This window comes from Sinocyclocheilus grahami, unplaced genomic scaffold (genome assembly GCF_001515645.1).
Source record: "Sinocyclocheilus grahami isolate Dianchi unplaced genomic scaffold, SAMN03320097.WGS_v1.1 scaffold770.1, whole genome shotgun sequence".
NCBI classification, from domain to species: Eukaryota; Metazoa; Chordata; class Actinopteri; order Cypriniformes; family Cyprinidae; genus Sinocyclocheilus; species Sinocyclocheilus grahami.
Genome location: NW_015505949.1, coordinates 416663 through 443261, shown reverse-complemented (window position 1 = coordinate 443261; position 26599 = coordinate 416663). Strand labels below are relative to the sequence as shown.

The 26599-nt window shown below is 40.1% G+C and overlaps 1 protein-coding gene across 1 annotated transcript in view; it reads right to left on the bottom strand.

The window, feature by feature from the left end:
* LOC107561403 (leucine-rich repeat transmembrane neuronal protein 4-like) overlaps positions 1–26599 on the bottom strand; it is a 44700-nt gene that overhangs the window by 7154 nt on the left and 10947 nt on the right. Inside the window, exon 2 of the mRNA XM_016245847.1 lies at positions 16119–17755. Coding sequence (XP_016101333.1) covers positions 16119–17755 — 1637 coding nt within the window. The remainder of the gene's footprint in view (positions 1–16118; positions 17756–26599) is intronic.

Sequence of the window (26599 nt, the reverse complement as noted above, 5' to 3'; positions counted from 1 at the left end):
TCATCAAACGCAGCCAGGCGAGAGCGGAGCATATGCAGCGAGAGCTCGCAGTGATGACAATCAGCTGCTCGAAAGCTGACCGTGCATGCCTCGCTCCTAAACAAACGACACACAAATCGTGTGTATCCCCTGCTGCCAGATATCGTGGGCAGGGAGAAACACAGCGTTTGTAATGCTGTTCACTCGCATAGACTTTCTCATTGTTTTATATACTGTATATGAGTGCTTGTGCGGACAGACAACAGTAAATAGACAGACACATACACAGAGCGCTACTGAAGAGCAGAAGCTGGGTGGCGCCCGGCCGGATGCGCTTTTATGCTTTCTGGTGCTTACGTCACCCTGCTCGTGACGTCTCGCTGCTCCATTGGACGGATTTGACACGTGCTTCAGAATGCGGTCACGCAAGGGCGTTCCCAAAGCAAATCTCGATGCAGCTCGAGTTCCTGAAGGGGAACGTTCTTACATATTTGTTAGTTAGTGAGTGGATTTGCAAACACCTGGAAATGTCAAATCTACCACAGACAGACTGCAAAATGCATTGTTGTGGACTGTAGGCTACCTATCTATCTATCTATCTATCTATGCAATTACTTTAAGTAATTTGCAGATTATGTCATTTAATTTGTATTCTGACACTTTAATCAACACACAACCCGGTGACATTTTTTTAAAAAGAACTTTAAATTTTAATCAGTTAAAAACATCAAATGCTCCTATTAAAAAATTTGACTAAAGGGCCCTGTAATGTAAGAAATGCAGAATCCTAACAAGACACTCAAAACAAATGCAGGGAGCAGATGCACACTCCAGAATGCTAAAAACAGACATAGCATAAGAGATGACGTTTATTTCCTTGTGCTGAGACACAAGGAAATCAGCTGAAATCTGCTGAAATCAGCATTTGATTGGCAACCTTTGAGTTTAGCAGCTACTTTGCAAGTTCAGCATAATCCATAATGATAATAATCAACAAATTTTATCAGCAATTATTAAGTTATTTGCACTATGCACATTTCTCTGACAAAAACCCAATTTTAAAGTTATATTCTTACGTTGTGAGTATTTTAATTAGTAACAGCAAGCAAAAGAATGAAGTGAATGAATCACTGTTGTCATTAAACTGTAAATTCATCAACTGACACTTCCAATCCAATACATTTCTTTTTATATAATTTTTGTATTATTTACTATTTTTGCACACAATAGCAATAGAGCATAAATGATACAGACATCAATATGGAATATATAATCGTTCAGTTAATCAAAGACACAATCAACAGATGAATCAATTAAAATAGTTGTTCCTTACAGCCCTAATGCATAGTATACATGCTTCACACTGCAGAAATAATAACAGCATTATGGTAGCATGTGATTGGAAACATATTTCCTGTTATGACAGCAGTGACAGACACAATGACAGGGTAAACAGCACAGTCCTGTCATTACTGACAACAGACCAGCCACCAATCAAGAACGTCACAGCAAAGATGTGATAAATCAGACAAGGTGAAAGATATTTAACACGGAGAAGAGCATGGCTGGAAATTCCAACAAAGAGTTGCACAGAAACCCCCGGTGGTAAAGCTGACTTAACTAATTAGTGTGCTAATAAGTTTTGCCTGGCTGAACCCTCAGCACCTCCAATTATCACATGGCAGCACAACACACATGGTTTAAAGCCAAGTTAAATAATGGATGATCACTTAGACTTCCACTTTATAGGCCAAGGTGATTACCTAGACTGCATTTAGTCTTTATTTAGGAAAGTAAAATCAACCTCACTTCCCCGTGGGCAGAACTATTACTGAGGTTTAATTAGGAGCAGAAATATGTAATTAGCTTGTATTGTGTCAGTAGTATGAAGTGAGACATATGTCAGACTGTTTCTCTACTAGTTTCCAGCCCAAGGCTCCAATTATCCCATTGTGTCTTCCAAACAACAGGAGGTCATCTGCTGTGCACAGGGTCTCCTGCTTTTCTTTTAGCATATCGCAAACATGGAAGAGTGAGCAAATGAGAGAAGTTTCAGACGGAGGAGAAAAGGTTGCCTTTGAAAAGTGCTCCAACCTTCCCGTGAGTTTAGCTTTTGTTGAACGGATGCCTTTGAGTCTCTTTCGTGATGCCTGGATGTGTGTTCATGTGTTGATTTGGGGGGATTTTCAAATAGATGTGTAGGTTTTTATGTATATGACTTGTCAAAATAACTACACTTTTTTTTTTGATGATATTTCAATACTTCAATACTAAAACTTAAAAAGGTGAATAAGCATATCATTTGAACCAAAAAGTCAAGTTCAGCCAGTTACATTCAAAATGTTTAATGCAAGAAGTAAAACACATTAAAAATGTAGTTAATAAATAAGACACAGTTTTATTAAATGTATATGGTTCAATATAAAGAAATAAAATACATAGTAAAAAAAAAGCAATATTTACTTACATATATTAGTACTAAAACATTTTAATTAAAGATATATATTAAAGATATATATTTATATGTGTGTAATTTTAGTGCTTCAACTTGCTAAGCCAACATTTCTCATTTTAATTTTAAAGTCTAATATTTTAGCCTAATATTATATTTTATTATTTTAAATATAATTTATTTCTATATTATTTCAATTACTGAAAATTACTTTTAATAGTTTTAGTTTACTTTAGTTCAATCATGTCAACACTGCTGCTGAATTGCTGCTGCTGTTGGTTATTGCTGTTGTTGTAGATTATTGCTGCTGCAAAGCAAAGCAAATACAGGAACTTGCTACTGCCAATACATATACGCTGATACGGTGCTGTAAGTATTTAAGACATACTGCTGCACAAGAAGCATATATAAAACTATTGTTAGTGGAATAAAATGTGTCCAGTTGTTATCATAATAACCCTCTCTACTGAATTTCAATATTGCATTTCTCAAGATTAGGAACTTTGGTCTCACCGGTCTCGAGTCTCACGGAGGAGCTCCGGAAGGATACAAAGGAGGAGTGACGACAGTGGTGTTTGCAGGATGAGGACGCCTTTTCCCAGTGGTTGGTCTGGAACCTGGGTCTGTTGCCATGGTGATGGCTCTGTCCTCTTCTGGCTAGGGGCTTTCTGTAGAAGGGTTTTGCATTGTGGCAATGCTGGGTGGCTTCTGGTGCCCGCTTTGGATTCTGAGTTGTGAAGTTCAGAATCAGCAGCGATCAGTCCCTGTTCAGACTCTGGGTCTGAGAATTCCTTTATGATGGCTTGTTTAAACTGCTGGTGAGACTGCAGGATCAGTTCCTTTGATGTCCTCAAGGTCTCTGCAGTATTTAGGTTGCCAGATGTATTGTCTCTGGCCAGCTCGTTGGGGTCTGTGGGGTCACACGGTGTGTGTGTCTGCAGTGATCCTCTGGAAAGGTCCCTGCCCCACCCCCTTGTGGCTGCTGGTTGGTGACGTGTGAACAGTGGCTCTCGCCCCCCCCCTCGCAGGTTTGGACTCTTGGCTGAGGGGGGGGGCCTGCTGGCCAGGGGAAGTTCTGTTTCGTGTTTTCCCTGTCTGTTCACCTTGTGGTCTGCAAGCATATTTCAGTTTATTTGTGACACTGAATTCACCTCGTTGCGTTGCTATTTTGTGTTTATTTTATTATTAAAGTTTCTTTGAATGTTCGCCGGTTCCCGCCTCCTTCTTCCCAATCTACAAACTACATTACAGTATGACCAACAAAATGACCGTGAATCTATCATGAATGTTCAGTAGATCACTCACAGCCCTAGTGTGTCTTATAAGAGGAAGTTCAGTGTTCATTCTGCTCTGGTGCCCTTAGACTCATTCACCATCTATGACAAATCACATTACACAGGGCATTTCCGCCCTCGAATTTCTCTGATCCAAGGACAGCGGCAGTCTGTTTTAAACCCTGGGGCTGTGTTTATTTATTTTTGCATTATTGAGCTCATTACTGCTGAGCCACATCTGAGTGCCCAGACACCATTATTCACCACAAGATGGATATCGCCAATCTTTCTTTCCTAATCTCAAGAAATGCAATATTGAAATTCAGTAGAGAGGGTTATTATGATGACAACTGGACACATTTTATTCCACTAACAATAGTGAGGTTGCAGTATGTGTCATGGTTTCCATCAAATGCTTTTTTCTTGTCATGGTTTCCTAGTCAAATGCTATTTACTTGGTCAGTTACACTATGGGAAGATTTTATTTTATACTGATACAGGATTACCCTATTTTCAAGATAACATATAGACTAGTGTGCTCTTCTACACATCTTGCATTAACATCCAATATGTGTTAAAACATTGGGAACAGTATTATATTGTATCTCTGAGTAAATAAACTTGATTCGATTGATTGGAGACCTAATCAAAAGCAATACTTTGCTGCATGTATAAAAGAGAATAAAAGGCATAAAATCAGACTTTCAAAATGTACAGTAGACCTTTCAGACAAACATCGAAAACCACCCAAAAATCCAATTAAACTACAACACAGTTGAACGACACACAAATACATGTTTACAGTATATAGTAATGAACCCCAAAAGACAAATGTCATAGAGCCACGGAAAGAGTGTGGATTATTTCCCATTAGTCATTTCAACAGTGTTCAAATCATATTCAGTGTGAGAAGAGTCTAAAAAAAAAAAAAACTGTTTCATAAAAATACTTCTGTACCTTGTGGCACAATATGAAAAAGAGGTAGAGAGAGAAAATGTGGATTGTTTCATTTCACTGGACTGCAGCCTCCATATATGAAACATGCATTTGTGTGCCCACAGGCAATAAAAAAAAACATATCTTCAACCATCTTTTCACTGCTTATCAGTAATTCAAAGATTTGTGAAAGATGAAAGATGAAAGGTAGCTCTATGAAATATGACTCTCTTTTTTTCAACTAAAGAACTAACTATAAATTCCATTCTTTTTGTTAAGCTATATGAAATTAGTAACTAAAATAGGAAGCTATAAAAATTCACATTTTAAATTGGTTTGTGTTATTGCACATTATTAAATAACAGCATTACACTCTTCCCAGTCTCAACTTTTTCTGACTTAAAAAAATAAAAAAATAAAATATTAAATAAATAAAACACAATAAATATACAATTAAATAAAAAATTTATTAAATAAAAAAACAATACAAAGACTTGAGAAAGAAGTTGATGAAAAGTATCTCTAAGAAATATGACTAATAATCAATATTTTTAAAATGACAGAATTAACTATAAATTCCATCAAATGTCAATTTAATACTTTTGTTTAGGTTTAGTTATTTGAAATATGTAATTAAAATATAAAGCTATTAATTTATCCTTTAAATTATGCATTGGTATTTGAATAAATAATATTCCACATCTAAATAATACTGAACATCTTCTCTGACTTTCAAATAAAATAAAATAAAATAAAATGTATTGACTGAATTTAGGAATATGGACCATGGAATATGTACAGTTCAAAGGTTCTTGTTTGAGGTGTCATACAATGGGACGTATTTTTTTTTTTAACTGAATCTTTGCCATGAGAATGATGTACAGATCAGCTGATCTGTACCCGGTACTCAAGACAAAAGCTGAGGAATAACAGTCTTTGACCTTTGAAGCCCTACTGAGACTTTTACATGGTAGAGCAACCACTCCAGACAATTTCAATTGCACTAAAGTAAACCCAAGTCCACAGAGACTACAGATCTTTTATTTCTCTGTATTCCATCCTCACACATTCATTAGTCTGTTGACTCATGGTTGGAGGCTGGATAATTTAAAAACCAGGAACCGAGATAACAATAATTCTGTAGCGACTATCGTCAGATTTCACTAACCAATCCAAACGAAAGTTTGCTAGGAAATGCGCAAACAGAAGATAAAAAGAACTCAATAATTAAATATGTTTCCTGTATTTAATAAGAAAGATGTGGCGCTAAGATTATTTTATCTTCTGAGTGTCACTACACTGCTGACAACCCCTCATGTGGCAGGGATTACAGAATATCACAGACTATCAGAGCAAATGCAGGTGTGAGAACATTGACAGCCACTTCACACCTGATGAATTAAATTAATTCTGTGCACGCTTTCAGGTTCTCAACAAAGAAACACCAGGCATTATTCAGGCTGCTGGATAATTTAAAAACCAGGAACCGAGATAACAATAATTCTGTAGCGACTATCGTCAGATTTCACTGACCAATCCAAACGAAAGTTTGCTAGGAAATGCGCAAACAGAAGATAAAAAGAACTCAATAATTAAATATGTTTCCTGTATTTAATAAGAAAGATGTGGCGCTAAGATTATTTTATCTTCTGAGTGTCACTACACTGCTGACAACCCCCTCATGTGGCAGGGATTACAGAATATCACAGACTATCAGAGCAAATGCAGGTGTGAGAACATTGACAGCCACTTCACACCTGATGAATTAAATTAATTCTGTGCACGCTTTCAGGTTCTCAACAAAGAAACACCAGGCATTAATCAGGCTAATGAGAATGAGAACGACCCTCTAACTCTAGCACTCTCTATTCTAATGCTACTTCTAATTTTATCTGCTTGTATTTTTTAATAAAACAATTTGATCCTCTAACATTTGCACTCTCTATTCTATTTCTATTGTAACTACTTGTTTTATTTATAAAGAAAAAAGCGTCTCTAACACTAGCATTCTCTATTATTTAATAAGTATCGGTTCAGGCACCGTTTAGGCACCGGAAACATTTTTAAAGTATCGATTTGGCACCGGTATCGGAAAAAACCCAAACGATACCCAACCCTACTATCAACACCACAAAGCACACTGCCCTCACACACATGGAAAACAAGGACGGCCATGTTCAAATGCTGTTTACAGATTATAGCTCAGCATTCAACACAGAGGTTCCTTCAACGCTCACCAACAAGCTTTATACCCTTGGTGTGCCACCCACCCTCTGCAGCTGGATTCAGAACTTTCTATCAGGCAGACCACAGATAGTCAGAATTAGGAATCACTCATCCAAAACCATAATCATAAACACAGGAACTCCACTCTTTACCCACGACCCAGAACAACACCAGAATCATCAAATTCGCTGATGATACAACAGTCATTGGACTGATAACGGGAGGTGACGACTGACAAGGCAGCATACAGGAGGGAAGTGCCTGACTTAGTGACATGGTGTCAGGATAACAATCTCTCCCTGAATGTCAACAAAACTAAGGAGATGATCTAAGGAGGAAGAAGGAGCAGCACTCAGCACTGTGCATTGGTGGGACAGAGGTGGAGAGAGTGAGCAGTTTCAGATTCCTGGGTGTTCACATCATTGATGATCTTACTTGGTCTCAAAATATTACAGAGCTGGTCAAGAAATCACATCAACGTCTGCACTTTTTGAAGAGGCTGAGGAAATTTGGCATGTCAAGACAAATCCTCAGCAACTTCTACAGGTGTGCGATCGAGAGTGTCCATCACCAGCTCCATCACGGTATGGTTCAGCTGCTGCACAGTACAGGATCGTAAGGCCCTACAGTGGGTATAGTGAGATCAGCTCAAGTTATCACTGGCCAGCCTTTCCGAGACCAGAATCGTCAAGAGAGCCATCAGTATCATCAAATACATTAGTCACCCACAGCACAGACTTCTCACACTCCTACCATCAGGCAGACGCTACTGGAGTGTCAAAGCCAGAACATCAAGCTTTACCCTCAGGCTATCAATCTCCAACCTACCTCAACAGGCATATTCACCATGTTTACATTGCACTAAACACTTCATATGTATGTATATACTGTACACTTACATACACTTTATAAATACTGTATATACTATATGCTTACGTTTACATTACATAACACCTATATATACTGCAATATATATAGTATAATGTAATATATATAAATATATATGCTTTATAATATATAATGTATATATACTGTACTGTATGTTTGCATGTTTACATACACTGTTTATACTGTATGTCTACACTGTAGATTCACACTTATATATGCACATACTGTACTAATGCTTTTGTAATTGTGTAACTTTTGTATTAAGTATTTGTGGTTTTTGTCCTCACATTCATGGCCAGGCTGCTAGAGGATTCTCAAGAGTAAGAATTTCATTGTGTAGTGTAACAGAGTGTTTTCTGTATATATGACAATAAAACTCTTGAATCTTGACTGTATGAGCCAAACACTAAGGCTCCACTATATCAACAAAGCTGCAATGCACGTTAGTTTGGCATGATGGGGTTAAAGTGTATGTGCACTCATCAAATGAAAACTTGAATGCCGTTTTTGAAAGAGTTTAAAGGGGATGTCTAATGCTATTTCATGCATTCTGAATTATTTACACTGCTAAAGAGTTGGATTCTCATGCTAAACCTGACCAAAGTCTTTAAAAAAACATTTATCTCTCTCTCTCTCTCTCTTAAATAGCTGCTGTCTCACATTTAATTTAAATCTCTACCAAGAAGAAGAAGAAGAAGAAGAAGAAAAAAATCAGGCTTCCCCTTTGTCTTCGCCTGAGGACTGTACATGGTTCCAGCTGGGGCTTTTAATAAAACGTACAATAAAATGTCCATTTGAGGCAAGCCTAGAGTCATTTACAACAAACAAACTAGATGATTTGAGTTAAGACTTTCACGCTTGGTTCACCAGAAGTGGAAAAGTCTTTACATTTTGCTTAATTTGTTAAACTCATCCTACAATACACATAATCATTTCTTTCACCTGTCTGACCATGTGGCCTAGTTTTGTATTTATTTTTGAAGAGACGCCTGTTTGAGGGTAAAAGGAGAAACTGAAATTTGAAAGACATGTTCTACTTCTCATTACCTTTGAACTATTAACTTTTACCCTTTCTTCGAACTGTTCACTTTTACTCTTTCTTCACATGCTGTTACTGTCTCAAGTGCCTTAAAAGAACAGTGTACTCTCCACAGATGATTGATTGATACATTAATGGTTAATTTGGGGAGGTATGAAGGAAAACTGCTCTTAAAAGAGCAGCTTTTAAAAATATAACAAATGTGAATCATAAATTTCATAACATTCATAATGATGCCCTCTTTGACATCTAGATGCATTAAGTATTTAATGGACGTTTTAGTCTGATGAGAATCAATGGGCATGTGCTGTAACTGGTTCATATGATGTTAAAAAAAAACTGGCTTACAGTAGAGAGATGAATGATACAGTATGACACTACTGTCTCCAAAAATTGTAGGGATGTTGCAGAAAATCCAATCATGTCATTCAATCCATCAGTAATCTGCACAGACCCAAGTACTAGTATTGATGATACCTTTTTATTACCTTAAACAGGTTTTTTGGAAGCCACTGAGAACAAAAATCATGATTTCTAAGCATATTTTTAGGAAAGTACTACAAAATTGCAACATTGGTCATTTAAGATTAAAAAGGGTCACGAACAAGCTAGGAGGTTGAAATTTGAAAATATTTATTTTGCTTTAAATTAATCTACACATAATAATTGCTTTCACCTGATTTAGGAAGGCATTGTTGCTCTGGCCTAAAGAGTTCAATCTCTCAGAATTTATTTAAAGCTTCATAAAGAAATTATTTTCTTTTTATGACAAAAAATAAAAATCTGAACAGGCTCAACTATCTGGTGATTTGAAAAGATATTGGCCCACTGTTGCATTTTATTTTTGCTACACTTTTTGCTGAATTTTGAGTAAAATGTAAGAAGAAATATCCTGAATCACTAAACATATTACAGTTCAAATAACCAAATTATGTTATAAAAGTATTAGCAATTGTGTCACAGTGACCTTGTTGTGCAACTTGTGTGTTTTTAAACTGTTCCTGGAATGCAGTTCAGAGTATCAGCTACTGTAATGATAATACTAAAGTATTATCGCTTTAAAACAAGAGCGGCGATTTTGCTATAGTGGGTTTTCGAGAGTTAAAGATGATCAGAAATTTCAGAATGTCTATATATCACACCAGGGCCATGTTTTCGTAAGGAATCGTGCTAATTACTGATTTAGCTACATCTTTTGTTCATGTGTTAAAGTCTGGCGGAATCTATTCAGTAGTCCATGAGTTTGAGCGAGGAAAATATGTCAGCGTCCTTGCATGTTATTGGGCTGACAGTCTGCCAAGAACGGAATTTAAACAAACAATAGATATTGAAGCACAGTGGGTTCAGTACACCACCTAAAACCCTAGTATCATCAACTAGTATTTTAGGCAAGGCAAGGCAAGTTTATTTGTATAGCACATTTCATACACAATGGTAATTCAAAGTGCTTTACATAAAATAAAATAAAAATATATGTCAATTAGACAATATATGTCAAAGTATCTTTACAATTTTCATCTTAAGTACTGATGAAACAGGGTGGGTGAATAATTGTTAAATCAGAAAATAAATTGATTGTTTGAAACTGCTCTCATTAAACCAGGTGTTATATACTATGAGTATTGTTTGCTCAAACAATTACAAACTGTGTATATTCCTCTACTCTACGTCAATTTGGTTAAAAGTGTTTGGTAAATGTATAAAGGTAACACAAATGCAGCACTGAAAAAATTAAAGCAAACTGTACAAAAAAAAAACAAATAAATAAATTATATTACTACTACTACTAATAATAATACTAATAATACATGTTCACAGTTGTGGAGTATGTTTCACAATAAAATATTATTTCAGTCTTTTTAATCATGCAGGAGCCTAAAGAGCAGCTGACTGTACTCTATACTTTACATTTATTCCAGATATATTTGAAGCATGTTACCAGTCACACTGTGATTTTATTTTCATGTACTGAAAATTCAGAGCCAATGTGTCTGAATCTTACTAATGCATTCTGTGGGAAAGGAGCAGATGAATAAGCTCATTCAAGTCCAAAGAGCTGCCTGGGCTTTCATTCCTTCTCCCCTTCCTCCTCACCACTGCAGATTCTATTACAGACCAAAAGCTTCAGCACACTGTGATACACGGGTACTACTCATAATCAACGTGTCTTACTAGCATCCACAGGGACAGCCTCCACTGTGCATGGCCTGAAATGAAAAGCTCTGAACCCGCCACAGCAACACTGTGCTCGCATAAGCAGAATGGATGCTTGTTCTTGTATTATTAAACATCGCCAGGAACCAGTACAACAACAAAAACAAAGGTTCTACTGAGACTAAGGACCTGAAAGGTCTAGTAAATGATGCTGTTATATTTAAATTGTTTTTTTATATATATTGATTGGTAAAAATAGTTTTTTTTTTCTCAGTTCTTTGTAAATGTTTCAAAGGAGCAAGATTTTCTATTACACACCTCTTAGCTGCTCTGTAATCAGACATATGTAAAAAAAAAAAAAAAAATTATAATAATAATAAAAACCAAAAACAATTGAAAGTAAGCAGCAAAAACATGGGTAAAAAAGAGATTAAGTATAAGATTAGTGTCGTGATCGATAGAGAGTCGGACTTGTAACCCGAAGGTCGCAGACGCCACAGCAACACTGTGCTCGCATAAGCAGAATGGATGCTTGTTCTTGTATTATTAAACATCGCCAGGAACCAGTACAACAACAAAAACAAAGGTTCTACTGAGACTAAGGACCTGAAAGGTCTAGTAAATGATGCTGTTATATTTAAATTGTTTTTTTATATATATTGATTGGTAAAAATAGTTTTTTTTTTCTTGTAAATTTGTAAATGTTTCAAAGGAGCAAGATTTTCTATTACACACCTCTTAGCTGCTCTGTAATCAGACATATGTAAAAAAAAAATAAAAAATTATAATAATAATAAAAACCAAAAACAATTGAAAGTAAGCAGCAAAAACATGGGTAAAAAAGAGATTAAGTATAAGATTAGTGTCGTGATCGATAGAGAGTCGGACTTGTAGCCCGAAGGTCGCAGATTCGAGTCTTAGGTCTGGCAGGGATTGATAGGTGAGGGAGTAAATAGCCAGCCTCCACCCTCAATACCACGACTGAGGTGAGATCCTTCAGCAAGGCACCGCACCCCCAACTGGTCCCCCAAATTGGCTGCCCAAAGCTCCGGGTGTGTGTTCACGGTGTGTGTGTGCATGTGTTTGTTCACTACTCACTGCTGTGTGTGTGCACTTGGATGGGTTAAAATGCAGAGCACAAATTCCAAGTATGGGACACCATACTTGGCCACACGCCACGTCCTTTCCTTTCCTTTAAAGATAATGGTATGTAATATTGCAGACTTTTGTATTTCATGTTCTTTCTAGTTTCATGCTAGGTGAAAAAAATCAACAACGATATGAACTCACAGAATGATATTGGTGGACTCACTCCCAAGACATGACATAACATGAATTTACTACTAAATTTGAGTTGGAATAGTTTAAAAGAGTTTAAGTATAAAAACAACAATGTTGTAAAAGCAAACTGGTGACCAGTTGTAGTGTGATATTTTAAAGACTGAAAAAACTTCTGACAGCCCTTGTTTTTATTGAATAAAATACAGGGTTTTTCCTGCATAGAGAATTACGAAGTGGCTACCTGTAGCTTTCGACACAACTGAGGCAGGCAGTCACATGCAAGCTATACTAAACAGCATCCATTAGGGATTTTAATCCAAAAGTGTGCACATTTGGAGAAATACTGATATCTGTACACGCTTCATATTTCTTTGGACATAATCATAATTTCTATTAATTTTCCACTGAATTGTGTGACCTGATGAGCATTAGCAGCTTCCAGCGTTGTCTGCCTATGCTTTCTCTTGCGTGATCGCTGTTATGTCACTCATATTATGTGTTCATAAACTGCCCTGTCTCTTTCAATGACGAACTTTCACATTCTTTTCCATACATAACAAACCCAGAGAAGTGTTTCTGCATGTGAGACATAAAGCTAATAAACACATGATTATGGTAGTAATGATTTGAATGTGATTTGTGCATTAGATCGCAACTGGAAGATATTACAAACACTCAATGGTGGTTTAAAGTGAGTTTAGAGTAAAAGTGTAGTATTAATCTTATATTGTCTCCTGTATCATGATGCTAATGTTAGCTCTAATGCACCTGTTACTCTGCTGTGATTATACGTATTTCATGCATTTTGGCTAAATAATTCATGTAAGGTCATAAGAAGTAGTTTTCTTTTATTTTGTAGAAAGACTCTTAATAATAAATGGATACATTTGGGACCAAAGCAATGTGGGCCAGGAGGCATTGGACTATGAGGAGTGGATATATATTGCTGTTATATTGTATTTAATGTTCAACAGGTTAGCTTTTTGTAGAATATGCTTTAACTTGATTACTGTTATTTTCTTCAATCATCTAATTATTAGAACACCTAAAATATGTTGTTTGTAAAAAAAAGTGTTTGCTCCAGCCAGCTGAAGGCATGGTACAAGTGCATGTGTGCACATGATCAGGATGTTACCACCTCTGCCTCATTCTGAGACCGGATAAACACTGACTGAAATATATTTTATGAAAATGTTGAAGAATGTTAAGAATGTAAATGTAGAAATGTGTTTAGAATACAGACAAAAATATTGAGGCTAAATTGTGAATGTGAATATTTGTACAAATAACTCGCCAATCACAAAGTATGCTGTGATATGTGTATCTGCACTGCCTCTGGATCTTAATGGCCTTGTAATGCTGGACAAGGAAAAAAACACAGACAATCAAAAAAATATATATATCTGTTTGTCAGTGGGTGAAAGTTCACATTCAATGTGAATAGCTCTATGGGTATCCATTGCCTCTATTCAAAATCTTCTTCTAAGACTTCGACTAAGGAATGGTAAGGAGACTTCAGGAGGAAAAGAACTTGATTCACACCTGTCATTGTAAATGGTGACAACACTGGGGTGGTATAGGCCTACATGTGGTCCACCCATTCAATAACCTGGAGTGGGTAGCAAAAACAAACTCCCTGTATAAGAAGGGGCTGCAGCACCTAGGCAGGAGGTGCTACAGGGCTCTAGCTTAATCAAGAAAGGTACCTCAGTCCAAGACCAAACCTCATTCCCCTGCAGGTGGTGGCTGAAGGCAATGCTGTTCAGACTTTTGGAAATAATGAAAAGCATCCATATCATGGAGCTCCTTCTTCCATGCTGCCATGAAGGTGTGAAACTTTCTCTCAGCTGAAAATGTTTTTTAAAGAAGTCTAGCTGCTGCAATACCTGAATTTCCTTTATGGGATCAATAAAGAGTTCTCTTGCTTTCTCACAATTCAAAACAAGATCTTCTTGGGGTAACACCAAGTGCATTGACAAGGTGCAAATGAATCTGCCATGTAACCACCCACTTTGTTATGGAGGTGGTGTTTTACTTAGAATCTCTAGAATAACACACTGAAACTTGGAACAAAAAAATCTGAAGCATCAGCCAAAAGGAAACTTGAATTGTGTGGCATTGTATTAGCACATCTTATTGTTTGTCCTATTATGTATGTTCATTTTCTCATTAATTCAACTCAGCGATTTCATTGCTCAAACTAAACATTTACAGAGTTTAATAGCTTTTCTTATTCACTGATGTTTAGTTACTTCCATTAGCTAAATTTAAACAAGTAGATTACTTCCAGTTGAGCATTTTGGTTTGCTTGCCAAATACAGCTTCTCTTTTAAGTGCAAATAAACCTTTCTGTTCAGACATGCTCTGTGCACATAATGATTTTACAGATTTTTACAGACTATTCCTGGCTGAACTGAAGTAGATTCACATCATGGGATTTTGCACGACTGTTAAAAGCAGCATCTTCACTTTACGCTCAAGACTGCTATGAACGCTCCGCTGTGTTGTCGGTGCGCACCAACACATGGTGACCTCTTAGGTCTGGGAGGAAGTGCATGAAGCATGGCCCGCATCTCCAGGCAGTTGATGTGCCACGTGAGATGGCGACCACTCCACAGACCGTGGGCAGGGTGGCCACTCATGACCGCTCCCCAACCGGTGAGGGACGCGTCCGTCGCGTTACGCGGCGACAAGGAGCTCCCAGCACAGGCAGGGTTAGCAGACCGATCTCCTGAGGGCACTGAGGCGAGACGGACACCGTGTAATGCGGTGTAACCCGCTGCACCCCAGAGGGGACTGCCCTCATGAGTCCTGGGCCAGTGGCGTCAGGACTTTTTGGCCGAGGACTTCTTAGTCTTAAGTACGGTCCAAGTAAGTTAAGTAAAATCTGTCAAAAGACCTGAATAAAAAACAATTATGGATTTAGACCGATAGAGAGAAAGATGCTTTTAAACACATGACATTAGAAAGTAAAGAAGGAGCCATTTTGCATGTTCTAATGGGTTGTGACAATCAATATATCATTGCCCGCACTGCAATTTTAATTATCGATAGATCATTTTTTGTCTTTTTAAAAAAGTTCTTTCTGCTTTACTCTCAGAAGCGAAATGATGCAAACCCATTCCTAATGCAACGGGCAGGGATTTGACTTTCTGAAAGTAATAATAATAATAATAATCAAATCAGAGGTTTTCGGAAACCCTTTTACATCTCAAGTGAATATCAGTGTCCCAAACACAAAGCATACTAATCATAATCATTCAGTCAAACAAAATGAATAAGCCTTTCACGAATGAAATAACAAGGCCAAAACCAAGATGTGTGCAGCAGGGCAGTGCTTTTTGGTAAAGAAACCATTGACTCCTGGTTTAGAGTTAACATTTTATGACAACAATAGGGATGCACAATGTTTTTGTGGTCATACTGATATCACTCAATAAATGTGACTGACTGATGATGTTAACATTATCAGTCTGATAAGTAAAAAATGCAGATATATTTAATATGATGTTTGGTATCCATATGAGCATGTAGATGACTAGACTTTTAAGGTAAGTGTTGCAATCAATCACACAAGATGTCAACTGTTATCTAATATCAGCCAATATACCGATTATCAGCTTCAAATTTTAAATAATTATTGGTATCAGTCAAAAATGCCCATACAGATGCATACTGAGACAATATGTCTATCAATTAAAAAAGTGGAGTCAAGGAAAGTAAGTGAGACAATCCCTTTCATGAGTCATTTCAAGTCAAGGAGTCAAGGGTGCTTACCTTTGCTCTGATGAATATTTGCAGCATGCACAATGGAGAGTTTACCTCTATTTCCTGAGTCGTTCATTTAGTTTGATCTGATTTGATTTTAGGCTGCTTTCACATGTCATACCTCACATTCCCGGGAGCTGGATATGGTGCAGGTGCAGGTACCTGTCCCATTACCCAGCACCTCCAAGGCTTCTGGCGTGGCTGCAGGATTGTAGCTCATGTAATACTCCTGGAGCTGGGAGCTCAGGTTCTGTTCTGGCTCCTGACTCTTTTTCCTCCGCTTTCGGCCCACTGAACTCTCCTGCAGCAGTCGGGTGGCACCGGGGTAACGTTTCCAGGAGACATAAATTACCGACAAGACAAGGGACACTGAGAGGAACAGTGCCACCCCACCCATCACCACCTTGTGAAATGACACATTGTCTTGCTCAGGAGCTGGTGTCACTCCTAAGCTGTCGGATGATGAGGGTGTCCATTGATGGGAGTCTCTGGGATCTGGGTTTTCACGGCTGTGGAAGGTGGGACGTTGAGGCGGTCGAGGATGGGGAGGCGGAAAAGGCGCCTCAGAGGCAGGTGAAGGCAGGGGTGGAGGCGGTGTTGTAGGAGCCATTGTTGGTTCAGGGGTAAGATCAAAATTTGGATCAAAGGTCTGCAGATACAAAGGTGATTGAGCAGTAATTTCATAATCATCACAGTCAATGTAGCTCTTTGAAGCCTCCATGACCTTCTCCCCTTGAAGATGCTTAGGACTGCTGCAGATTATACTAGTGTCCTTGGTGCCTCTAAAATTCTTGAGCCAGACAACAAGAGGACAAATGCCTGGTCCACAATCCCACATGTTGCCTGCAAGGCTAATGGCTGTTAGGGAGATCCAGGCAGCCACAACCTCCTGAGACACATTGGCCAGTTTGTTAGACTCTAAGTTGAGAACCTGAAGATTGGGAAGGCATTGAAATACTACAGGATCTAGAACTTGTATCTCATTGCCAGAGATATCAAGCTTTTGCAAGGTATACCAGCTCCACGGAAGGCCTTGGTTGATAGCTCGAATACGGTTCCATTGTAGATACAGGGCACGAAGGTTAGCAAGGCGAGGAAAAAGAAAGAAATTGATTCGTGAAAACTGATTATGCTCCAGGTGGAGTTCCATAAGTCGAGACAAACCCAGGAATGCCGTACGAGTCAGAACCCGAAGCCGATTATAACCCAAGTCTAGAAACTCCAAGCTTCTGCACTCTAGAAATGCCCGAACAGGAATTGACATCAGCCCGTTGGAGCGCAAGTGCAGATTCTGCAGTTTTCGAAGACCAAAAAACTGGCCTGGCTGCAGCTCCTGCAACTTGTTGTAGGAGAGATCGAGACTGCGTAGGTTAGGTACTCCGTGAAAAGTGACATTATGGAGCTGTGAAATCCTATTGGAGCTCAAGATCAATTCCTTCAATCGCCGCACCCCTTGAAAAGCACGACTATCCACAAACATGATTTGATTGTGGTCCAGGTACAGCCACAGTAACTGGTTAAGATGGGCAAACTGGTAAGGGAGCATTGTGTGCAGGTCATTGTAGCGCAGGGACAGACCTTGACAACTAACTGAAATATTTTCAGGGACCTCCTGGAGGCTAGCTGACTCACAATGGACAATCTTTCCATCGCAACGACAGCTATAGGGGCACATCCTTTCCCCAGAACTGAACAGCAGGAGGGAGGAGGCTTGAAGGAGGAGGAGGCCCGCTAATCTCTTGTCACAAATAACAGAACCTGCAGAGGGAAAAAGCACAACATCAGTTTATCATGTTTAACAAGAAGACCAGTTTTATTTGGCAAAATATTCAGTTGTCCAGCTCATACGATTAAATGCTACTACCATCCACACCATACTTAAGGAGGTCAATAGCTAATTTGACATAACTGTTTTACTTTATTCTGTATGATTCATCTGCAATCTTGATGAAATTTAATTAGCATTCAATTGAAACAACAATTTCAAGTGAAATATCACCCAGGACTGAAACACTGTCATTCATAGAAATGTTACTGGTGATGGTAATTACTGAAAAATTTGGATTTCTTTAATGGCTCTTTGAGCCTTTTTGTTTGCTACTTATTTTTGGATTGGCTGACTGCATAATTGGAATTTGCAGTTTGTTTGTCTCTCTAAACTGAGAGTTAATAGATCAATTAATGAAATAAAAACCTTTCCACTCCCTGTCGAGATTAGCACACACAACTGTATTACTTCTAATTGGTTTGCTTCTGTCTCAGAACATGAGAGATATTAATGTGTGATCATATACAGTAGATCTCATATTCTAATGAGATCTCAAAATGACCACTGGCAGATGTTGTACACATCCAGCTGTCATGACATCTGCACATATATTATTCAGTAACGTAACACCCAGGATTTAGAAGTTCTACACAGCTCAAAGCAAATCACTATAAATCTGTTATTTAGCCTTTGGCACTCTCTTTTGAATTACACTAGAATTACATAAAGAGTCTCAAGAGAGTCATTTGGATTAATTTACTAGGAACCATTTTTAAACCTTAGTAATCATCACCTATGCACTAATCAACTTTAAGATGTGACTAATGTCCAGCAATATCTTTAATACCATTTTTATACTGTTCTATGGAAATTGATTAGTCAATTTAGAGCTGAATCATTACTTCAAACATAATTACTCAGAAGCTATTACCTCTGCACTCTGAAATGTATTGTTCATATTGTTATCCATGCCAGAAAAGATGATGCAAAATGGACAATTTCATTACAATCTTTTTTATCTCATACGTTTTAAGTGCAACAGGAGTTGTCTTTGCCAGGAAATAGAATACAGCAATATGCAGAACAAAGAGAAAAAAAAAGATCAAAGTTTTAATGTATAAGCATTCAGTTGAAGATCTGCACTGCGTGTACCATGAACTCATTGTCTACTGTAAAAAAGGAGGACGGAGGCCATCCAAGCATACACAGCAAATTACAGAGTCATCAGTTTTACCAAACTATAATCCCACTGATGCTGTTAAAAACATTTCAGAGGAGGACTGAAAAAAAAAACACACGAGAGATCACTGTCATTATAACTTACAAGAGTGCCACCTTATTTAAGTTCTCTTTTTCTCCACAGTGGTGAAATAAACAATTCAGAGTCCAAGCAATCAATCTCATAATTGCACATCATTGTGGTTGGCATGCATTGACTCAGTGTAGATTTCCAGGCAAATATAAGGCAATGAAAACCATCACACCAGCTATTACCTGTCCACTGAGACTTTTTGAAAAAAATGACCCAGGGCCAACTCTCCATTTCCAAATGACTTGTTGACTATTATCAATTCTTATGCTTCGCTGGTAGTCCGGTATTATTTCCCTCTCTACAAGGACACACATTTGTAAAGTGTCATTATGTTTGGGTCATGCTTCCTTAGGTGTCCATGTAAGTCTTAAGAGCTACATGAAACAGGAAATATACAACGAATCAGAGAAGATTAAGCCTCACAATGATCCCTAGAAACACATACTGAGCTGTCCGTATACTGTAGCCACAACAATAAAAATGTAGTCTTGAAATACCCAGCCTTAAGTTCTAGGAAAAACGTACCTGTTTGTTTGCTTTTATTTATTTTTTGTCATCCTAGTAATGGACATTATTAACCCAAGGGGTCAAGGTTTGACTCAATAGCGTGGGCCTGTTATCTTTGGCTCGTCTTGCCCTAACTAGACCATCTGGCTGCAAAGAGCATATTTCTACTGAATCTCCAGTGCCATGGTCAAAATATCATAAATTATATACACTGTGAAATGAGAGTTACCAGGCTGAATTAAATGTAATATGTTTAAAAAAAAGACAGTGTACTGCAAAATAATGGAAGGACTATGTCTTTTTATTGAGATATACTCGCAAGCTGCACTGTAGTTTGATTCATGACAGATGTCTGTTATTATGTGCCAATCTTTTAATGGATAGTAACAAAAACAAGAACTGCACAATCAGAAGTCTGATTCAGTGAGAATGGTCACCCAATCAACATGAGCTGTAAGGATTAGTTGTGCATTTATAGTAATTATTTAGTCATCTGAAAGGTTTACTGTATGTCAAAGGCTAAACAAAATGTAAAAATGGACAAACTGTACAATGAAGAGGCTTCAAAAACACAGAAAACACTGAATAGCTATGCTCAACTAAAAAGAAAAAGGGAATGAGAAGAGCCTAATTGATTTCACTAAAATAAATATGCTCAGACAGTATAATAAGAATCAGTATTTTTAATAAAAAATACTAATAAAGAATTTTATTTGCAAAACAAATTATAAATAAAAATATTACTAAAATGTAACACTGGACCACAAAACCAGTCTTAAAGGGTTAGTTCACCCAAAAATGAAAATTAGCCCATAAATTACTCACCCTCAAGTCATCCTAGGTGTATATGACTTTCTTCTTTCAGACGAATCCAGTCAGAGTTATATAAAAAATTGTCTTTGATCTTTCAAGCTGTTTAATGCCACTCAGCGGGTGTTGAATGCATCAGTCCAAAAGAAGTTAAATAAAAAGTGTCCATAAATAAAATAAAAAAATAAAAAAAGAAGTGTCTCACACGGCTCCGGGGAGTGAACAAAGGCCTCCTGTAGCAAATCAATGCGTTTTTGTAAGAAAAATGTAATCATATTCAAAACGTAACAATCACTTTAATGTAGCTTGCGCCAACAGTTGTACACGGAAGCAGCTCCGGGTTGATGACGTATGAGTTCAGCGTTGTGCACGCTGAGTCTCGTGAAAACCAATGTTTGTTAACTGGAGCAAAGGAAGCAAAGTTCCCTTTCGATTCTACACTCGTGCTGCGTCTTGCTAGACGCATATGGGAAAAAGCCTTTTTCTCCTGAACTGAAGCCTTTTTTCATTCATGCAGTGAAACTGCATGGCCATTGGTTCGTGCAGTGTATTAAAAAACGAACCAATGGCTCGGCAGCGGCAGTGAAGCGGAGCACGAGCCTATGGCGACGAAGCCCGCCAAGCCTGCCAAAGCCCGCCAGAATGGGCAGGGCATCTGGCTACATAAGCAGGCGTTCGCCACCGGATTCTCAGATTTCAGCGACGACTCTACGCTCATCGCTGATCCTGAAAGCCTGCTCGCCTCGCAGCTTGATTGAGACCTCCCTGCTCAGCTGACCGGCTCTCTTCGCGCCTCAGCATCGCAGCAGTTCCAGTCCTGTTCCCCTGCCGCCATCCGGCGATACTGAAAGAGCTTATTTCTAGCAGGTAAGCCCTAAAAGAGCAAATTCTAGCGAAGTTGTTGCAAATGTCACGCTGCGAGTGTGGCTCATGCAGGGAATCTTGCACGATGCAGAAGAGCAGTGAGTGCTGTCACCTGTCTGGGCAGCTCCCACACAGAGACTGCTCGCTCACTGAGACAGAATGCTCTCGTTGAAAGCATGAGTCTCGCCCTTCTCCACTCGCAGACCACCTTCACTGAAGGCAGCCCCGCTCTCCCGTTTCTCCTCTCTCAGCGAGCCTCGGAGAGGGAAACAGCGGAGTCAGGGAATAAGCAACCGGGTTGACTGATCTCATGCCGGCACTGTGCCTGCGTGCTCTATCTCCCCGTTGCACTCGGATCCGCCGCAGAAGGGCAGTGAACTGCGTGCTTACTAAGACAGAATGCTCATTCAGAGCATGAGTCTCGCTCTTCTCCACTCGCGGACCGCCTTTCACTGAAGGCAGCCCCGCTCTCCCGTTTCTCCTCTCTCAGCAAGCCTCGGAGAGAGAAACAGCGAAGCCTAGGAACTAAGCAACAGGGTCTGAGCGATCTCACACCGACACAGAGCCTGCGTACTCGCTCTCCCCGCTGCGCTTCGATCCGTGTCTTGCACGTAAGGATCAGTGTCCCTCTTCACATCGAGCGGCTCTATCCTCCCAAGTAGAACGGAGCAGATCCTGCCACTGGCAGCTTTGAATTGTGTGTGTCACTATGACTGCGCTCATACCACGAAAGCAGTCTGCCCCAGTTCGTTCGCGGAAGGTGGCCCTGCCTCCCTGCTCTCAGTTACCTCGGAGGAAGCAACGGCGAGCTTGCGGGTTGAGCGATCAGGCATGCTTGATCTGCCAGTGTGTTACACGTGAGAATCAGTGCTCCTCGTTCACGAGCATCTTAATCCTCCTGGGCAGATCAAAGCAAAATGCTGGCAGCTTCGCATTTGTGTGTGCGTCGCTGAGCCCCGCCTCCCCTGCGCTTGTGTTTCTCTCCTCCCAGTTACTCAGAGGTAGAAATGACAAACTCACGGGTATGAACGATCAGGCTTGAGTGATTTAATGCCGTCAAAGCCCCCGCATGCATCACTCTCCACGCAGTTCTTTGATCTGCCAGTGTGTTTACACGTGGGGATCGGCGCCCCTCATTGTCGAGCGGCTCAATCCTCCTGGGCGGTTTGGAGCAGAATGCTGTCACCAATTATTCAATATCGCTGACAGCTTTGTATTTGAACGCACCTCTCACCTGGGCCACGCCCACGCTGAGGCTGCGCTGCTGAGACAGACCACTCTTACAACGAGAGTTCATGTCTTGCTCTGCTTTGCTCGCGGCTCGACTTCTTCAATGAAGACGGCCCCGCTTCTCCCCTCATCCGCTACGAGTGGATTTGAGAGAATGCGAAGCAGCATTTTTGATCTGTCAGAGTGTTAACACATAAAGATCATCAAAACTCCTCTTCTAACGAGTGGTTTGATCTTTTTAGGTGGATTAAAAGAGAATGCTGTCACTAATGATTATCACTGACAGCTTCAAATTGAACGCGTCTGGGCCACGCCTATGCTGAGACTGCGCGCACAGGGGCTGACTGCTCTGCTGTGAGAGTATTAAGTCTAGCGAAGCATTTTTTTAAAGCATTTTCAGGGAAAGCAAATTTCCTCTTCTGAGTGTGGGGTCCCCATACGGCGACCAGCCTCTCAATTTAATCCAACCCCTTGGCACACGAGCTGAGGCCTGTTGGGCCATCCCTGTAGTGCCAATCTGGGTGTTGGAGATAATAAAACGAGGTTATTCACTGCAATTTGCTCGAATACCCCGCGATTCAGCTGCGTTGTTCCCACCTCAGCTTAGAGCAAAGAGCCATAGAAACTGTTCCCCCAGCTCAGAGCGAGTCAGGCTTCCACAGCCGCTACGTCCTCGTCCCCAAAAAGGATGGTGGCCTCCTGCCCATCCTCGATCTCAGACACCTGAATCACGCCCTCATGAGGTCGTTCAGGATGACTATGCTGAAACAGATCCTTGCGCGAATTCACTCAGGAGACTGGTTCTGGAAATGCTAGCAGTATGTCGAGCCTGTCAGTTCTTCCTGCCAGTCCTAAAGGGGCACCATGTATTAATATGATCGGACAACATGTCTGTGGTGTCCTACATAAATTGCCAGGGAGGCCTCTCCTCGAAGCATCTCTTCACTCTTGTAGAGCGCTTCTTAGAATGGGCTCAACTCGACCTGCGTTCGCTGAGAGTAGCGCATATACTGGGCAAATTGAACCAAGGAGCGGACATGCTATCAAGGAGCAATGTCCCCTCAGGGGAGTGGACACTCCATTCACAGACGGTTCAGAGGATCTGGGAGATCTTCGGTGAGGCCGAGGTGGACCTCTTCGCCTCAGAAGACAACTCTCACTGCCCAATTTATTTCTCAAAGACCAGGGACGCGTTGGCCCACGATTGGCCCAACCTCCTTCTTTATGCTTTTCCCCCGATCGCTCTGATCCCACAGGTAATCAGGCGAGTAAGGGAACAAAAACACAAGGTTCTCCTGGTGGCCCCCCTTTGGATGAACCAGCTGTGGCTATCAGAGCTAACTCAGCTATTGATTGCGGCCCCTTGGCCTGTTCCGCTGAGACAGGATCTCCTCTCTCAAGCGAATGGGACAATATGGCATCCTCGGCCCGAACTATGGGCCCTGCACCTCTGGCCGCTCGATGGGAGCCTTTGAGCCTCCCAGCGCGAGTCTTAAAAACAATTATTTCGGAGGCAAGAGCCCCGTCTACGAGACGCCTCTATGCCTTCCTAAGGGGTGCCAGGAGGCTGAATCCGCCTCGTCCCCCTACCGTCCATTCATGGGATCTGCCCACTGTGCTGAGGGCCCTGAAGGGCCACGCTTTCGCACCGCTACAGTCTGCCAACATTTGGTCGCTATCGCTGAAGACTGCTCTGCTTCTAGCACTGGCATCAGTAAAGTTAATAGGAGACCTGCAGATGCCTGGAATTCGGGCCTAATGACAGTAACGGTTACATGCCTAAGACGCTCTCCACTCCGTTCAGAGCACAGGCCATTAAGCTCTCCGCGCTTCCTCCAACTGAAGAGGACAGAGAGCTATCTCTGCTCTGCCCTGTCAGAGCTCTGAGAATCTATATTGAGCGTTCCGCCCCCTATAGGTGGTCAGAACAACTCTTTGTCAGCTTCGGTAACCGCACCAAAGGGCTTCCGATTACGAAGCAAATACTCTCTAGATGGATAGTAGACTCCATCTCACTAGCGTACTCTTCTTTGGGCCTTCAATGCCCCATTGGAGTACGGGCCCACTTGACTAGAGGCATCGCCTCGTCTTGGGCATGGTCCAGTGGTGTGTCCATTGCAGATATATGTGAGGCGGCCGGCGGGGCCTCGCCGTCCACATTCGCAAGGTTTGAAGTGACATGCACTGCGTAAACAGATCTGGCAGAGCCCTTGGCCGTATCACGCTCAAGCTCTCTGGCATTAGTTCACCTGTTAGCTCTCAACCCCTGGGTGTCGAAGATATAGGAGTACTCTGGAACGATTAACCAGGCCGGGTGTGACCGGGTTGTTGTTAACTTCTCTATGGGCATTGGTTGCTTATGGAAGTTTGATACTTTTAGTCGTTCCATTACATTAGCATGGCGTGATTGTACTGTGTTTTCCAATATGCGTCTAGCAAGACGCGGAGCCGTGTGAGACACTTCTTTTTTTATGGATGGGCGGTTTTTATTTAACTTCTTTTGGACTGATGCATGCAACACCCGCTGAGTGGCATTAAACAGTTTGAAAGATCAAATACCATTTTTAATATAACTCCGACTGGATTCGTCTGAAAGAAGAAAGTCATATACACCTAGGATGACTTGAGGGAGAGCAATTTATGGGTTAATTTTAATTTTTGGGTGAACTAATCCTTTAAGTGTACATTTTTCAAAAATGAGATGCATACATCGTCTGAAAGCTGAATAAATAAGCTTTCCATTGATGTATGGTTTGTTAGGATATGACAATATTTAGCCGAGATACATCTATTTGAAAATCTGGAATCTGAGTGCGCAAAAAAATCTAAATATTGAGAAAATTGCCTTTAAAGTTGTCCAAATTAAGTTCTTAGCAATGCATATTACTAATCAAAAATTAAGTTTTAATATATTTACAGTAGGAAATGTACAAAATATCTTCATGGAACATAATCTTTACTTAATATCCTAATGATTTTTGGCATAAAAGAAAAATCTATAATTTTGACCCATACAATGTTTTGTTGGCTATTGCTAAAAATATACCCCAGCACCTTAAGACTGGTTTTGTGGTCCAGGTTCACATATTAAAACAAATATAAGTGCACACATGGCTAATCCATTACTCGCCGTGAGGGCCAAGCGATTATCCAAGGGATCAGGAAAGAAAATGTCCTCAGGTTCGTCTTTTAAACCTGCTTGCGCTTGCGTCGTGTCACCACATCACTGAGCTACTGTTCTTCAAAAGTTTATATATATATATATATATATATATATATATATATTATAAAACAGTATTACAATACATGATCCTTGAGACAATTTTTAGTGCTCAATTATTAGAATAATTTCTGAAGGATTGTGTGACCTTGAAGATTGGAGTAACTTTAACATATATTCAAATAGAAAACAGTTCTAATTACATTTTAATAATATTTCACAATATTACTGTTTAACTTTATTTTTTTAAGGGGTCATATGATGCGATTTTAATTTTTCAACTACTTTGTTTGGTCTTCCAAAAGAGGACGATATCCGCTTCGTCATGCCTAGAGCTGATCCGTGCTGGTCGCTGAGGAAATACATCGCTGTGGATCGCCGGATTGGCTTTCACTGTGGACGAAGCAGAGTCTAGCCCGGGGTCGTCACATGTGGTTGCCGCAAGCCCACCGGCCGCTCCTTCGTCGAATCCGTCGGCCTCCGCTCACTTTAGGCCTCCGCTCACTCAAGCCCGCCGTGTGACGCTGTGTGTTTCGTTGTGAAAGCGAAACTACTTTGTTTGGCCTTCCAAAAGAGGACACGACTAGAATCAATGGTTAAGTTGTATTTACCGCACTGTTCCAGAAAGTTCAACCCAAATATTCAGATGTGTGCAGCATATTTTATGGAGGACTGCTTCCTGATCCTGGAAGAGTAGACTACAATGCCGGCTGTTCTGACTCACAGACTGTAAGTAGGTTTTTTATATTTAAAGAATTTGCCACTGATGATTCAAACGCGAGTTTTGAGCAGTGTAGTGTAGCGTTTGTTGTTTGTCATTTGTCATTGGTTTTATGTTTATGCGGCGCGATGCAACGCAACGCATAAAAAGACAGTATAAGTCATTATAAT